Raw genomic sequence first — 16,831 nt, 5'->3', positions numbered from 1 at the left:
TCTTGATTTATATGTTTTACAAATTGGAAGCTGTGGGATTCCAAGAGCTCTTACATTTTTAAAAACCTGCTTCTTAAAGTCTGCCTTACTGTACAAATGCTGACCAGCCAGCCTCTAAAACCTGGAATCCTGAGAACTATCCCAACATGCTGCTAACTCTGCTCAATTAGCGACTGGTATCTTCTTGGGAAACACTTCCTCGGTTTGCAACCCTGGACACTTTCCCATTTTGCAACCACCACGGCTTTTCTTTTTTGCAACAAAACAAACAAACTCAGCACCTAAGAGAAAGCAATTTCCTTGCCTACGGCAGTGCAGAAATAAACCAATACCCTCCTCCATCCTACACGAGGATAGTCCGTAATAGAATACATAGGACTAAGGCAGAGACCAGCAACAACCTCCACCCCCGTCTCCTCCTACGGAAACTACAGCTCCCAGGATGCACTACCTCGACCTGGTTCTACAGTCCCTGTGTGTGTGTGTGTGTGTGTGTGCATTGCATGCTGGGACTTGTAGTTTCCCCCTGCAGCGTGTGTGTGCAAAGCGAAAGGGAAGAAGAGGAAGCTACCTTCAACTTTCCATGTTATGCAAATAACTCGGTGTTCCTTCCAATCGGAGGTGAGTGGGCGGGGCCCAGGGTCCCGTGGTCCGCGGCCTTGCTTTCTCTGTGCCCCTCTTGTCTCTTTCCTTGCTTGGCGTGGCCGCCATCTTGTTCTCGCCGCGTGTTGGCTGCGGAGGGTTTGCCGGACTCAGGTGAGAACTTTCTATTTCCTCCCCTCCTCCACCGCTTCTCCATCCCCCCGTCCTCGCACCGGACCCTCTGCCCCCCCCTTCTATCAGTGGCTCGGCTCGGCCCGGCTCGCACGGGCGGAGGAGCGGTCCGTGCTGTGAGGGGCATGGGCCTGCCCCGCTGCCTGAAGGGAGCTCGGCTTGTTCTATGGAGTCTTTCCCCCTTCCTTCAGGGCTAGTCATGGGGGGCGACCCAGGGCAGGGACCTTTCCCGCCCTTAGAGCTGGATGTGGGGGAGGGGGTCTTCTCCACGACCGTAGACCCCGTGGGCTTCAGGGTTGGATATTGGGAGGGCCGCCTCCGTTCCAAGGCATGGACCCACTGGATATGGTGTGGGGAGAGGGTGCTGCTCTCCTGGGGGTATAATCACTTCCCACCTCCCCAGGGCTGGATATTGTGTGGGGAGGGGGTGCTGCTCCACTTGGCTATAATCAGTTCCCAACTCCCCAAGGCTGGATTTTGTCCCCTTCTCCTTTTCAGGGGCATACGCTGCTTCCCTCCAGGCGTCGGGGGCAGTTAATATTGTGGGGATCTCTTCTGCACCCCCTCTCCTGCTGAAAATGATGGGGAATTCTCTCCTGTAGAAAACAAACATCTTTCTCCCACCTTCTTTTTTCTAGCTGGATTTTGTGGGCAGCCCCTATCTCAGGACATGTCCATTATAGGGACTCCTTCCTGTGAATGTATTTGGAGGCTCTGGCATCCCTTTCCCCTCATTACCACCTGAGGCTAGCACCTTTCTTTCTTTGCCAAGTATGGAAGTTGTGAGGGGTTTCTCCTTACTGAACAGTGAGCTGTAGCTCACGAAAGCTCATGCTCAAATAAATTGGTTAGTCTCTAAGGTGCCACAAGGACTCCTTTTCTTTTTGCGAATACAGACTAACACGGCTGTTACTCTGAAACCAGTGAAACATTAATGACTTCCTGGGGCAGACCAGCTAAAAGACTCCCAAAATTACTGTATACAGAAGGTGTTGGGTGCTCTCTCCTTCTAATTATGGTGGTTTTGGTTTTAAGAAAAAACAGTAATCATCCCATTTTATGCAGTGGATACTTTAACTTCATAATGGATGAGTTGAATATCATAGCTCTTTATTATGTGAAGGGTGTTGTGAGACCATGGTATTTGTGTAGCCTGAATACCTAATAAAATTTATTCATTCAAAATGTACTGCGATATTACTGAACTGATTAAGATTAATCATGGGAATGGCAAAGAAAGCTTACATTTTAAAGCAGTCTTATGAAAGACTTCCTTTTCCAATGTCACCTTGCCATTTTTACTTTATTAAAGTGCAGTAGTTTTAGAAATGACTCTTGTGAAATGCATGCTGTTTTAGAAAGTAAATTGAGTTGCCTGTCACTCAGCTGTATTGTAAGTTTATTAGAGGGGGTTTTTTTGGGGGGGGGACACAACAAATACACTGATAGGATGGTAAATTAATATTAAAATTAGAATAATGTGTTAACTGTGACTTTGAATTTCCTGGTTTCTGTCAGTTTGTATCAGAATGCCGTCCCTTCTCCTAACATATATTTTCTTCTGCATTCTATGTCATTTAGATCAGGGATTCTCAACCTTTTCTGAGACACCCCCCCACCCCCATGCTATAAAAACTCCACAGCCTGCCTGTTCCACAACTCGTTTTCCGCATATCCAGTAGATTAAAAGCCAGGGCTGGCATTAGCAGTAGCAAGCAGGGCAATTGCCTGAGGCCCCATGCCACAGGGGGCCCGCAAAGCTAAGTTGTTAAGCTTTGGCTTCAGCCCCAGGTCCAGGTGACTTGAACACCGGCCCTACTCTGTTTTGTTTTTTTTTTTTTTTTTGGCGGACCCCCAAAACCTGCTTCTGGGCCCCCGATCCCTGGTTGAGAACCACTGATTTAGATGATACGGCTTACATATAGTATTGTCTTGAGCTCTTGTTAGCGAATGTTTTTGTTGCTTATGATATTATTTTAAAGGACATTACTATGAACTTGAAAATTTATAATGTACATTTAAAAATATTTTTAAGTAAAGGTAGTGTCATATAAAAATTGAGCTGATTTGTGTAATAAACTTAAAATTTAACATCATGCTAATATGGTCGGTATACTTATTCTTCAGACACAGCATTATGAATCAAGAAAAGTTAGCCAAGCTTCAAGCTCAGGTCCGAATAGGCGGAAAGGTAAGAAGAGGAAAACAACATTAAATTCATAGAGAGACCTGCCGTATTTTATTTTCGTTGTATATTTTAGTGGTCTGAAATAATACTGCTGTTATGATCAGGATCATAGCACACTGGAGTCTGGAAAGTATCTTTCTTTAAATCCAAAACAGTTGGTTGCCAATACATGGATATTTTATTCGGTGACTTAATCTTTTCAGTGTACATCAGTTTAATGCCTAAGGGTAGAAGGGTGTTTGTAGAAGCTTGTAGCATATAAACTTAATTAAATATGAAAAATACACTTTTGCCATATTTGTAAGATTTGCTTATATTTAAGATACTTGATGAATTGTCTTTCTGGCAAAACAAACTTTGTGCCTTTCTTAAAATAACTTTTGGAAAATAAGAAAGAGAACATCTTGAGAAAGGAAAGAAAAAAAAAGAAGGAAAATGTAAATGTTTCCTCTTATTGAGAACTTGCTGTGAAACACTTTGAGCTGTAAATAAGCCAGTGTAAATCTCTTATACTGGACCCTTTGATATTAATTTATCCAATGACTTTATGCTTTTAAAAAACCCTAGGAACAAGCTTGTCCAAGTAAAGCCTAACATACTAAAATTTTATAAAGGGTAAACTGTAAAGAACTTTGGGTCATGGGACTTCTCTATATTCTAGAGTGAATGAGAGATGGAGCATACTGGGGTAGTATGATTTTAAATTTGTGGAATAGTGTATCTTCTGGGAGAGAATTGTTCAGCTCTGTATCATTTGCTGTGAACTTTGGAAAACTGGGCCAGGTTGTCAACCCAGGCTTGATAATTATCAGAGCAGCTTTGACAATCTAAGTGCAGTACTCAGCAACTCCTTTTTGTTTAAATTAGTTAGTTGATATTATGGTACATGTGACTGTAGTGTCCGATCTTCAGAGTTGCTGACTAGTGTTTCTTGCATTGTCTGACTTTTTCAGGGTACAGCTCGCAGAAAGAAGAAGGTGGTGCACAGGACAGCGACAGCTGATGACAAAAAACTTCAGAGTTCACTCAAAAAATTGGCAGTAAATAATATCGCTGGCATTGAAGAGGTATAGTGGTATAAGAAGTTAATTGCCCTGTCTACATTGTTCACTTTAAAATTGACAGCTGGCTAGACGTTGAAATGCTAAGAAAAGTTGGGTCTGATTCTCATCTCACATGGTGTAACTCCCTGACTTCGGTGAAGTTACTCCAGGTTTACATAATTGGTGTAAATGGTAACAGATTTTGCACCCTAATTACTTTAAGCTGTTGGTATTGGAAACTGGCTGGCTGCCTGTGTTGCATATACCTTTGAATCGCTTAAAAACAAAATCTGCTCAAATGATTTTTTTTCTTAGTAAAATTGGTTTGTCTGAATTTGATTACAGTTAAACATTTCTGACTCTTAAATTAGAGTTACTTGGTAAGCAAAACAGCGTGCCTGATGCTGTACAAAATGTAAAGGAGAAACATAATGTGGACCTCTTTCTAGATTTCAAGACTTGGCTACTATATTGTTACATGGAAACAAACAGAATTGATTAACAATCACAAGGAGCAGTTGTGGGTTTTGTTTGTTTGTTTTTTTTACATTTTCAAAGACACTAAATACTCTCTCTCTACATATAAGTTATGATCCCAGTTAGCTGAATCTGGCCCAACTAGACAGTAATGGAACCTCTTCGATGTTTTTAGAATATCTTTTTTAAAAATACAAATTTTACAGGAAAGTCAGAGTATTTTTAAGTTGACCTTCCTAAGAAAATTGACCTTCCCATGTGCCACTGTGTACAAATGAAGAGAATGCTGAGATAATATGTAGAGGGGAGTGATCATAAATTAAATGTTATTGCAGTATTTGGCTGAAGAAACGTAAAACATTCGATTAATTTTAAATTTTGTATTGTGTATGTGGAGGCCTGCTCCTTCAAGAGGTCCTAGTGCCTCCCATAGGGTGACTATGAATTATCCTAATTTTCTTTGACTGTTTGTTTGAGCACAGTTAGTGTGCTCTGTGCTGTACAAAACTCAAAGATAAACACAGTCCTTGCTCCCCTTTACCCAGAGCTTAAAATCTTAATGCACAGCCAAAACTCTTTAGATACAAACTGTTCTGGGAAACTGAAGGGATGTTATCTGGACACTGCTGGCTTCCATTTTAATGACTAGGCCCTCACTCCTGAAAGTTGTTCCTCTTGGCCAGACCCACATTGACTTTAGAGGGCTCTATCTGTGCAGGACAGCTTGCAGGATTGAAGCCTGGGTGTGAGAGTGCTTATCAGTGAGGTGGGTTGAGAATGGTGAACTGTTTAAGTAAGAATGATCACCATGCACACTGAGATCTGAAACAAGTTCCAGGCATAAAGGACATCATGCAGCTTTATGAGACTGTTGTCTAAAAACAGGTTTAGAGTCTAATTCTAAATTATTTTAAATTAATCTTTATTGTGTAGGAACATTCCCTAGGCACTCAAATCTTCAGTATTTGTTTTTAAGCTTAGTCTCTGCCTTTTCCCCATAACATCTCAGTTAAAAACAAATTGAACAACTATAATAAAACAAAAAAACACAATGTTATAAATATGCTGCCATTGACTATGTTTACCAGGACTTTTTCTTTTCTTATTTAAAATAAAGACATTTCCAAAACACTCTTATTTTACACTCATTCTTTCTCAGTTTCAGAAAAAAATACCTTTCATTTTCTTTCCTTCTCCATCTAGTTTAAAACAAAACATGACAAAACCCAGATATACTGTTCCTGTTTAGAGGCAGAAATGGACTAGTGGTCCATCTAGTCAGGCATCCTTCCTCTGGCAGTGGCTAATTCCAGATGATTTAGAAGCAAGTGAAAATCTTCATCATACCTATGGTCAAGACATTGGTGTGATTGTGCGGGCATAGAGGTCGGTGCTGGCAGAATTGAGGCGTAAGGGGCTTATGATGTGCATGGGTGGACCCCTGCACTCTCATGGATTCTTTTGACTTCAGTAGGACTTCGTACAGGTATAGGGATCCATCTCTGTGCATCGTATTGCAGTATTTGGACCTAAGTTTTCAAGTATTTACCATGGAAGTAGGAGACTCTTATTTTTCCCTCTGATCTCTTCCCAGATGATAATTGGCTTATGCTCTGGAGCATGATGATTTATATAAATTGTTGTCCTTGGCAGGTCACTTTTTAACCAAAACAATTAATTTAACTGTATGATAACACAATAGAACACAGTAATCCATTGCTTGCTCACGTGTTTATCTGAATACTAGTTTCATAAAGGAACTTCAGCTCTCAACTTTTGCATTTCCATTCAATGTACATGTCCTTCTGCTATAAACCTATATTCCATTTCCATTACAGGTTTGGCTAATTATAACTTTTTTATTCATTTTTATTACTCTCTAAGAATTGTAGAGTCTTTTCTAAATTCTCTAAATATAGGCTTGAATATTTAAAAATGTTAATATAAACAATGTTGTTTTGGAGCATTTGTACAGACAAAACTGTTAGAGTATATTAGTGAAATGCATGAAATGTACTAATTGTTCTGTATTTAAATAGGTGAATATGATAAAAGATGATGGAACAGTTATTCATTTCAACAACCCCAAGGTCCAAGCTTCCCTTTCCGCTAACACTTTTGCAATTACTGGTCATGCAGAGGCTAAACCGATCACAGAAATGCTCCCGGGAATCTTAAGCCAGCTTGGTGCTGACAGTTTAACAAGTCTCAGGAAGTTAGCTGAACAGTTCCCAAGACAAGGTGGGTGTCCCTATTTGGATCATCTTATTGAAGATTTTTAAAAAGTTGTATCACCTTTTGGAAAAGGTTTGGGGTAAAATTTTCCAAAGGGCTAGTGTGATATAGGCTCTCTGGAAAACTTTATACTTGGCCTAATACTTCGTGTTTTACTAATCCAAATAAATCACCCAAACTATTTTCACAGTAAACTTCACTTGTTCTTATGAGAGAAGACTTTCTCATGCAATACAGTTTTCTTCTATATTAATCATACTACTTTTCCTAACATCTTGACTAGCACAGTGTATCTGAAACTAAATATCACTGCATTAGACTTAATGCTTTACTACTTTATGATATGAGTAGGCACCTTAAATCCCCCTGAACTATAACATTGTGATCGTTAGCTTTCCATGTATTTTCTGTTTGGCTTTCTGATAGATGTTGGATTTTTATAAATTCCAAACCCACTTTCTATTCTCATAAATATCACCATGATATAAACTGTTCTGCTCTTCATTTAATATTGCTATCCACTTAACAATGTTGTTGTAATGTAATGAAAAGCCTATTTTCTGTCTGTTTCAAGACTCTGTTACGTCGGCCCGGCTATGTGAAAAAAAGGCACATTTTTTCAGTTACAAGTTAGACATGTTTGTCAGTAGTACTGTGTTTTAAAATACCTTGCAATATTAAGTATATGGTTTCATGACTTGATGAAGCATGTCTTCTATTTTCAGAAATATAGAATGAAATATAAAAAAGGTAGATTGATATAAATTATTATTTCTAAACTGAAACTTTTAACTTGATAGAAATTTCTGCAAGAGTTGAAGTAACTTCTATAGGCAGAATAAAAGGTTAGTGATAGCTATACAGATAAAATGCTGGTGCCATAAAATCAGGTGAGGAGAATGCATAGTATAACAGTTGGAATAAACTAGTTAATTGATACTTTTAAACATCTTTTTCTTTGATAATGCTACACTTCAATATTGAACACTTACTGTAGTGAGATGTTTACCTAAAATGCTGCTTTAAATACATAAAACTAACAGTAATTCAAGGCTCACCTGGATGTAGGATTCAGTTTCTTCTGTTTAGCAATTCATTTTGAAGTAATCATAGGCTTATATAAAATGTTTTTCCCCCTCTCTCCTCACCACCTCTCCTCCCATCTTCCTTGAAAGAGCAACCATACACTTCAAACTTACTCTCAGATCATTAAAAAATGAAACTAAATTACATTTTTCCTTTTTTCATTGCACATATTTAATGTCCCAGTGTCTCATCACTTTGTAAAACCTTTAGAACTGTGATATGCGGTAACAGTTTAAAGGCTTTGTTTTACTGAAAGATGTACAGTACTTGATGCAGTTGTATTGTAGCATCACAATGGAATACCGGAAGGGGTATGTGTGGCCGAGGGGGCAGGAACTGGTGTTTTGAATTGAACATTCTATTTGGGGGAATGCATCTTAGCTCTTCAAATCCTGTCAATTTTGAACTTGCTTAACAATTGCTAGGCTATCAATCAACTTTATTAGTAAAAAAAGGTGGAAATGGGGAGTCACTTTTTCAACAGTGAGCATTCTTTCATCATCTCTAATTAAAATATTGGAGGCTTAAGCTTTAAAAACAGAGGCTGAGCATGCACAGTAGTTAGTTTAACTTTGTGCACAATGAAGAAAAGGAGTACTTGTGGCACCTTGCTATTGTCATTATTGTTGTAAACTCCCATATTGGAGTTTATAGTTTTTCATTTCATGTTGTGCATTGATGAAACTAGAGTCCTTGCTGCCACACTCATTCAAACAGAGAAATCCAGTTCTTAATTTCAAACTTTTTAAAAATATTTTTGAACATGCTCTAAAGGAAGCATAAAAATATATAGATGTAAAATGGCACTAGGTAATACCTACTACTTGTTCTAAGGTCCAACAAATTTACCCATCCCAAGAGAACCAAGACAATTTAAATGTATATTTTAATTTCCTTATTTTCCCTAAGTTTTAGAAGAGCCAAGAGTTCAAGTCAAGACAGAAACACCAAATAATTTTCTATGTTACTAGTAGCCATAAAGAGAAAAAATCCAATTTGTCTAAATTTCAAATGGAGACATGAGCCCATTCTGATACATTAAAAATCCTTGCAACCAGTCCACATTTAGGACACTTCTTAAGATGTTACAGAATTCCTCTGAGTAACAGGAAGGAAAACTGGTAAGAAGGAATTGTTCTATTCTGTAGTTTTTCACACTTTTGAGTACATTTGACAGGTATGCTATATGTTGAGGGCTCCAGTACTCTTAAAGCTGTGGTTTTATTTAAATAGAACTTACAGGGGAATGATAGGTTTCTTATGGACCCTTGAATGGGAATGCTGTATTTTTCAGAATGTTCTCTCCTTGCAGTAGTAACCTCCAAGAGAAATCAGAAGATATCCACTTCCTGTTTTAACCTGTAAATTATGGCTTTTGTTTTGAGAGAGACAAGTATTGTATAAATGGGACTAACTGTTGTGTTAAAGCATCTACTTAGTACAAAACTTTTTTATAGTGTTGGATAGCAAAGCAACAAAATCTGAAGACATTGATGAAGAAGATGATGATGTCCCCGGTAGGTTCACTAGCTCATTCTATTTCTTCAATTTGAGATTTAGTTACCATTCTGATACATGTTTAGATTTGTGCAACTGTATTTCTCTTGCATTTAGAGAGGCAGTTTGGTATAATGGACTGATCATGGAACTGAGATAAGGAACTCCTAAATTGCAGCTTTCACACTAACTTACTGTGTGGCCTTGGGCAAATCACTTAACCTATCTGTGTCTTACCATCTGTAAAATAAGGATAAATACTACAGGGAGGTTGGGAGGATTAACTATTTAATATTTGTACAGTGGCTTCAGGATGTAAAATACTATATGAATTTTCAGTAGTAATCATTGGATTACCTTTTCAGATCAGACTGTTTAAATGCATGCTCATTTCTGTAATAGGAGGTACTAAGCTCCACCTACTTCCAGGTTCTGAAAATTCTCTTAAAGGAAAAAAAATAGAATCTTAAACTGGGAACTTATAGCCACATGCCATTGTTTTTAGACTTGTTCTTTTGGGGGTAAATTGTTGGAAACTATTAATTTGTGTTTTTAACACAATTATCTTCTCTATTCATCAGTGTAATTTATTATCTAAAGAGGTAGTCAGGAGACCAAAATTCTGTCTCTGGAGTTGATATGCTGTGTGACCTTGATGGTCTATAGGTCTATTCTAAAGTTTCTACCCAACTTCACACCTAGATCCTAATTTTAAAAGGTGCTAAGCCCTCAACAGTCTAAGTGAAGTCAGCAAGAGCGCCTCTGAAAATGAGATCTAGGCATCTTATGTTGAGCATCCAGAGTTAGTGGATGTTTTAGAAATTTAGATCTTGCCTTTCCTGTACCTCAAGTTCTTCATCTTTGCAAATGATACCCCTTTTGCAAAGTCCTTTGAAATCTCTAGGTGAAAAACACTATGTAATCATTAAGTATAATTAATAACTATTTGGTATATTAGATAAAGTTACATAGTTTCTTTAAAAAATATGAAGACAGCATTATTGGGGAAATGACTATTAAATATTTCCATCTCTTTCAGATCTCGTAGAAAACTTTGATGAAGCATCAAAGAATGAAGCGAATTAAATCATTAATAATTCTGGAAGCTGGCATGGACTAGATTTAAGAAATCAGCTATGTGGTTCCAAAGTTTTACAGAAACAGAGAACATCACCTGTTAATAGTTCAGTAATATAAATATTTTGTATTTTAATTATGCTGTTTGTTCAGCATTTTCTGTCAGTTGATTTTGCATTTTGCACTTACTCCCAGGATCTACTTTTTCGGTCAAAATATAAGAAATGTCAGTGCAGTTTGAGGGTGTGTGCATGTGCGTATGTGTATGGTGTGGGTGTACGTATAGTGGAGAACAAATTGGAGAACAGTTCTATTTAACCTTCCCTTTGCTCTCAGAAGTAGAAGTAAAGCAAATCTTTACAGTTGTTACTTTTTATTTCCACCAAATAGTGCACAGAAAGCAGTGAAAAGTGAAAGTCTTACTTGTCCACATTTCATTAATTCAAGGCATTCTGCCATTAAGACTTGGGTTTAATTTGCTGTGTTAACTATTGTATTTGCAAATATGTATCTCTTCCATGTTGAAAATGTTCACATGCTATTTGCTATCAACCTCATGTTGATTCCAAATGATACCAAAGACAGGATATTTACAGCCTGTTTGGTATGGTAACATTTTTAAAAATCAGACCTAGAAGAGTTTGCTTATTTTCCTTTTTAAAATTCCTTTATCTCTCGCTGTCTCCCTCTACTCCTCCTCTAACTTTCGCCAACTCTATCAGCCTTCATTTCGAGTCCCTTATTATAGAACTGATGTTTGTTCAACCCATTCCACATAGACTAAGCAGTATGTTCTCCTCTTGATTATGTGGGTGTACTTCCCAGGAATATTACTTGCTAATTTTCAGAGATTAGTTCTCTCTACCATCCAGAAGAGCTAGGCTGAGTCAGTTCTTGAACTTGGACATCCAGTTGGTAACAGTTCTGCATTACTTTTGCACAGTAACATACTGTTGCTTAAAGGACTTTGAGCTGTTCCAGTGCCATAACTGCAGCCATTAGGAGCTGACAAGGCACTGTCATTCTCCAGGGCACTAGAAATTAGGAGTGTCTTGCGGATAATACTTAATGTGAGAGAAAGAGGTCATTGATCATATTGCTGTAGCCTCCTGCTGGGCAGTTTGTGCAATGACTCTGAAGGGATTTTTTTGGCCTATCTAACTTTGCCTATAACCTACCTCTAGGTTTGGTGTCATGGCTATAGTAGCTTATTAAATACCACAAACCTTTTGTAGGCATGCAGAGGACTTTGGAGGTATCACTGGTATACTGCAGTATTTTCTGAACCTTCCTTCAAAATGCTCAATGTGAATCCCTTTGTCAGAGGCTCTTTGAAGGTGCTTGATGTAACTTGCATTACAACATAGTTGGCATCACTGTTAACCTGTGTCAAGGGCAGCTGTGGCTTAGGAAAGCCATTTTTCTCTACATCTGTCATCTTAAATATAGCTTAATTCTGAGACATATCAGCTTTCTACGTAGGTTCATACACTAGATAACTGTAAAATACAACGCTATCAGTACATGAGAGTTCTAGTGACATCAACGTAAACTGCAAAAGCAGAGCTCTTGTGGTTTGTCATCCGGACTCAATTTATTTTATAGACTTGTTCAGTTTTCCTGTTATATTTTATATAATACATGGATCTTACTACAAAATAAAACAACAATACAAAAGAGGAAATGTTCCCTCTTGTGTGTCATTTCCTTCTCCCAGTAGCACTTTCTGAGGAATGTGTTGATGCAGCTACTGCTTTAAATAGCATTACATTCATTGTCATGTTGCGTTTGATAGCTAACATGAAAGCTTATTGGATTGGGATAGATCCTGCAATACTCTGAGAAAGCCCTGAGGATTCTCACCTTCTCCTCCCCTTTTCCTGTTAGTACTAGATGGGACTCCCTTCATTCTCATGGCTACTCCAACCTTCTGCAGATTGTTGCTCTTGGTTAATGAAAATCTCTTATTCTTTCACACGCATACAAACTGAGCAGACTGCCCTTCCAATGCCTCTTCTGGCCCAGTGAGCAAAGAAAGGAGACTAGGAAACAATCTTTCAGCTTTGCGGAGCACTTCCACTAGTTAAGTGGCATGAATGAAGAACATTTAAAAGTTGCAACTGCACTGACTTTACAGATATCCAGCATATTTTTTCACTACCAATCATTTAGTTACTGAAAATCCACATATTGTAGTATAAAGCATTGATTTCTGGAATAGAAAGTGTGGTAAAAAATATTTGGAAGAGTAAAAACAGTAAGAATCTGGGGTAAAAATGATTTGGTAAGTTTGTAATGAGACTTACTGATTCATGCGCAAAACAGAATCTTTTTAATTCTTGCTATTTGGTCATTGTAACCATCATTGCTTACCAATGTTTGGAAACCAGCAAACTATGGGCTGTGTAAACACTTTTTTTTTTTTTTTACTGTATCCAAAAGCTGTTGACCACTTTTGATTTGCTGCTGAAATGCTAAAGCTTATAGAAATCCATTAAACTGATTTTAATTGAAAATAACCCACCAAGGCTCTTGTGGAAAATAGCTAATGTTCCTTTATATATAGCTAGGAAATGACTGGAACAACCTTGGTGCACACAGACAGGAGTATAGAAAATTGAATGTGCAGTATACAGGTGCCTAATTTTGAGATGTATGAATACTACATAAAGGGTGCCAGGTGTGTGGTTTTCTTTACACTATGGGATCCAGTGTCTCCATTTGGAGCCCTGAGGATTTCCTATTTACAACTCATTTCAGTGGTCCATTCTGAAGGATAACTACACAAGACTATTTAAGAACTCAGTCTTTACTTCCCTTGACCAAGACATCATTGTTGAATTACATGACACCCCTTTTCTTTCCTTGCTTAGGTAGACTACAGCACCTGCTAATCTAGATTGCACAAGCCAATATTAGCTTAGTTCTCTGTTGGGAGCGAGTTACACGGTTGTGGTATCCAACTCTTGAGAAAACCGTGCTCATGAATCTTCTGCTTCTGGATGAGAGTTGTGGTGTTGCAGTGAACATAGCTGTAAAAGGCATGGATGGGGAGGGAAAGTTGACCTTGAATTGGACTCTGTATTCATGGGATGCTAGGGCAGAGTTAGAAGCATTGGGTTATGTGCTCGTGGTGACCTGAGATGGTCTGTAGATGGGCTGTTGTGGTTTATACCAGCTGAAGCTGTATCAGGGGTGTGGCTTTACTCCTAGATATAAACTGAAATAATCAAGCTGGAGATTGTAAGTGGGTGTTCCACTGTAGCTAATTCTGTGCCCAATAAATTATGCAATCTTCTGGCTCGCCAAAGATGGAAGTGGCCAGTTTTTCATTGCTGTGGCTGTTTGTCAAGTAGTAGTAAAGCATCTAAATGGATCTGAAGGCTACAAACTGAAGTAACAATCTGTGGGCAGATGCCCTTAGTCTTGGGGGATGTTAAAGAGGAGGCAAGTCCTTGACATCGCTCTCCGTTTCTCTCCAGCATCATTTCCATTTTGCCTAGGTTCCGCTTTATCCCACTGATCTCAGCTAGTCTTTAAGAAAACTGGGAGGTTGTGTTGTTTACTTTTTGACCTGTCCTAACGCAAATGTCTGTCTACAGGGAAGATAGACATGCTTCCTTTGCTATACTGGGTCTTGAAATAAAGCATCAAGTCATAAAATTACCAAGCTTCAATTAATATATTTCTGTAACAAAATATACAACAGAAGAAAGTTGGCCTCAAATTTTCTTTAAAAAACAATTTTAAATGTAGTTTGTGATGAAGGAGCTCTTGTTAGAACTAGTAATTTGGCTCTTGCCACACATACTTTCCATTTGTAATTATAATTGTTCATTTTAATTAGCATAAAATACCATTTAGCTTTTCACGGGTTCTTTTTAGATATTGGAACCCCATCAGTACCTGGCCCAAGCCGGGGAAGCTAATGATCCAACCAGTGGACCAAATTCGGTAATGAATCCTGGTTGCATCACATGCGACCTGCGGCACGTTGCATGTACGCATTTAAAAAAAAAAAGCCCCACACACATGCACATGAGGCATAGCATTTCACAGTATAACCCATTTCATTGGGGCACAGTTATCAGCAATATAACAGATTTCATTACTTTCCAAAGTGTTACAAAAGGGTTGTTCTTTAACTTTTTTAACAAACAAAACACCCTTATGCTGTTGACCTTTGATCCCCACCGCCTTTAAAGAATTATATGGTTCATGTTGTTATGCTGTCCAAAATATTCCTCCTCTTTGAAATTAGACTTAATCTAATCATCTTAATTTTATTTTACTGTTAAACCATAAAAATTGAAATTCAGCTGACATGAAGATTTTAATTTTTAAAGCCGCAAAAACCAAAGAAATTTTGGTTTAAGGCTGAATCTGTATATACAGGGGCTTAATTGTTCTGTTTAGGTAGGCAAAGTGTTCTTTCCAGAGTCTTGTCTCCTGTCTCGAGATTACCTTCAGGATGTTTGAATGAGAAGAAAAGGGCATTAATATAAAATCAAGAATTTGGAGATGACAATCATCTTTGAAATAATCACAGAAGAGCTGAATATTAAAATCAGGATGAACATGGAGAAGACCAAAATCATGTCAGTTTGAATGTGAAAAAAATAAAAGATCAAGAAATTATTAAAGCAAGAATATTAGGTGAAGAGGTGAAGCAAAGCTTGGTGACTCATTTCAAGGAACTTTTACATCATTAGGAGGTGCAAGCATGTTCTCTGTTTTAAAGAGACCATATAATACTTAGTACTTGCTCATAGACGACTAAAGACTGAAACAATACCAAGAAGGGTTGGAAACAACACCAAGAAGGCAGAACAGAAATGTAGGCTGGAGATAGTTGTGTCTTCTATCAAATTAGATAGGAGGATGATCAAAATTAAACTAAGTGAAGCATCTTGATGACTGAAAGATAAATACTTAGCGCTTGTATAGAGGTATGCAACCCCTGTGATCTAGCCATCTTGGACAAAGTAGATTAATATTTTTCTCCATTTCCAGACGAGGGCAGGAAATGGTTTGAGAGGTTGACTTCCTTAAGGCAAGATGGCACATCAGTGACCTAAAATAGGAATTACCAGGCCATGCCAAAAAAAAAAAAAAAAAAAAATCACTACATATGTGATGGCATGTAAAACAATACACAGAGGCCAAATTACAGTCAGCAATGAGAAAAGGTGAATTTGGCATTTTTGTTGTGTGATGGCAATAGTGAGGCTTTTATCATGTATTGAATGAGGAAGTGAAAAATATGTAAGTACCAACACTCCCTTAGCTGTACATTCAGTTGATATGAGGTAATCTTAAATATACAGTAATCACTGAAAAATTAATGAATGGGGATTGACAGGTTCAAGGGAGAAGTTCTAAACTGGATTCTTGTATTTTAGGATTTCATGTGCATAAATATAAACGATAAATATTTTTTTAAATGTTTTTTTTTACTAACAATCTAAAATCCCAAAAATACCTATCTTAGGTTTATACTCTGTTGGCTATTGAGTGCTCTGGGAACATCCTGAGGCCTGGACAAATAAAACATTGGAATTTCATCTGATTTACTACTGAAGACTTTGAGATATATTACTAGTTTGCTACCCCTGAATTTGTATGCAATGGAAAAGAGTGTACACAGTCTGCAATACGTGCTATGGGATTTCGTGGATTTTCATAGCTAATCTACTCCATATTCAGCTCATTTTTGTACAGAATGAGTGAGAGCTTCTATCACAGGCTTATTTAATTACCAGTATCCTGAAATTTTTTCCATGGCATATAATACCAGTCTTGATCTTGGTTTTTAATCCTAAATGTCCAAACAATTACATGCTTTTCATTGTTTCGTACAAAAAGGTTACTGCACCTGGCCATTTCATGCTATTTAATACCATAGATAATTGAGAGACTTCTGGTTCCAGATTGGTGAGTAACCCTTCTAGCAATTGCAATAATGTGTGCTTTAGGAGTGAACTTTTTAACTGGCTTATTGCATATCTTACCAGCTGTAATACACTATTATGGTAAATAAAACTGCATTAGTGAAGTTTCAAAATCCTGACCAATAAAGAAACAGGAAAAACTCCAATCATGTGTAGTAATAGAATAGGCAGTGTTTGCTTATGATTAGAGCATGAGACTTGGGAGATCTGGGTTTTGTTTCTAACTTTACCACTTGCTTTTTGTGCATCTTTGACCAATTTACTTAACCTCTCTTTGTTAGTTTCTAGAGCTGTAAAATGGGGATAATGTACATTTTCAAAAATTACTTTGAAATCATCAGACACATAAGTGGTAGGTATTGCTACTGGTATTTTATCAAATATCTTGAGCAAGTAAGGGAATTTTGAAACCTCGCAATGTAGTCTGTGCTTTTGAAAAAAAGAAAAGTGGAATTTTGTCTGATAAATATTGTCAGCTAAATAAAGATTATCTTTTGGACAAA

General features: G+C 37.7%; 2 protein-coding genes across 4 annotated transcripts in view; one reads left to right on the top strand and one right to left on the bottom strand.

Annotated features, from left to right (window-relative positions):
* Positions 1 to 692, bottom strand: part of TXNDC12 (thioredoxin domain containing 12) — a 21,518-nt gene extending 20,826 nt beyond the window's left edge. The window contains exon 1 of one of the 3 annotated variants that reach the window (XM_077824453.1): positions 572 to 692. Coding sequence is in view for 1 of the 3 variants with exons in the window: in XM_077824454.1 (XP_077680580.1) it covers positions 333 to 342 (10 nt within the window). In the remaining 2 variants the exon portion in view is untranslated. Of the gene's footprint in view, positions 1 to 332; positions 358 to 571 lie in introns of those variants that run through there. The other 2 variants (XM_077824451.1, XM_077824454.1) reach the window with 2 other exon arrangements.
* BTF3L4 (basic transcription factor 3 like 4) lies at positions 635 to 16,831 on the top strand. The gene is made up of 6 exons (XM_077824455.1): positions 635 to 756; positions 2,902 to 2,965; positions 3,916 to 4,029; positions 6,522 to 6,723; positions 9,261 to 9,320; positions 10,340 to 16,831. Exons 2-6 carry the CDS (start codon positions 2,912 to 2,914, stop codon positions 10,384 to 10,386), a joined length of 477 nt encoding a protein of 158 aa, XP_077680581.1. The 5' UTR covers positions 635 to 756; positions 2,902 to 2,911; the 3' UTR covers positions 10,387 to 16,831.

Source organism: Eretmochelys imbricata, chromosome 8 (genome assembly GCF_965152235.1).
Source record: "Eretmochelys imbricata isolate rEreImb1 chromosome 8, rEreImb1.hap1, whole genome shotgun sequence".
NCBI lineage: Eukaryota > Metazoa > Chordata > Testudines > Cheloniidae > Eretmochelys > Eretmochelys imbricata.
This window is presented reverse-complemented; position numbering and strand designations above follow the sequence as displayed.

Bases quoted from the DNA above. Each gene is read 5' to 3' on its own strand.
- BTF3L4 (XM_077824455.1), top strand. From the start codon at position 2,912: ATGAATCAAGAAAAGTTAGCCAAGCTTCAAGCTCAGGTCCGAATAGGC. The intron at 2,966-3,915 runs GTAAGAAGAGGA...TGACTTTTTCAG, and splicing joins AGGTCCGAATAGGCGGAAAG to GGTACAGCTCGCAGAAAGAA. The intron at 9,321-10,339 runs GTAGGTTCACTA...CATCTCTTTCAG, and splicing joins AGAAGATGATGATGTCCCCG to ATCTCGTAGAAAACTTTGAT.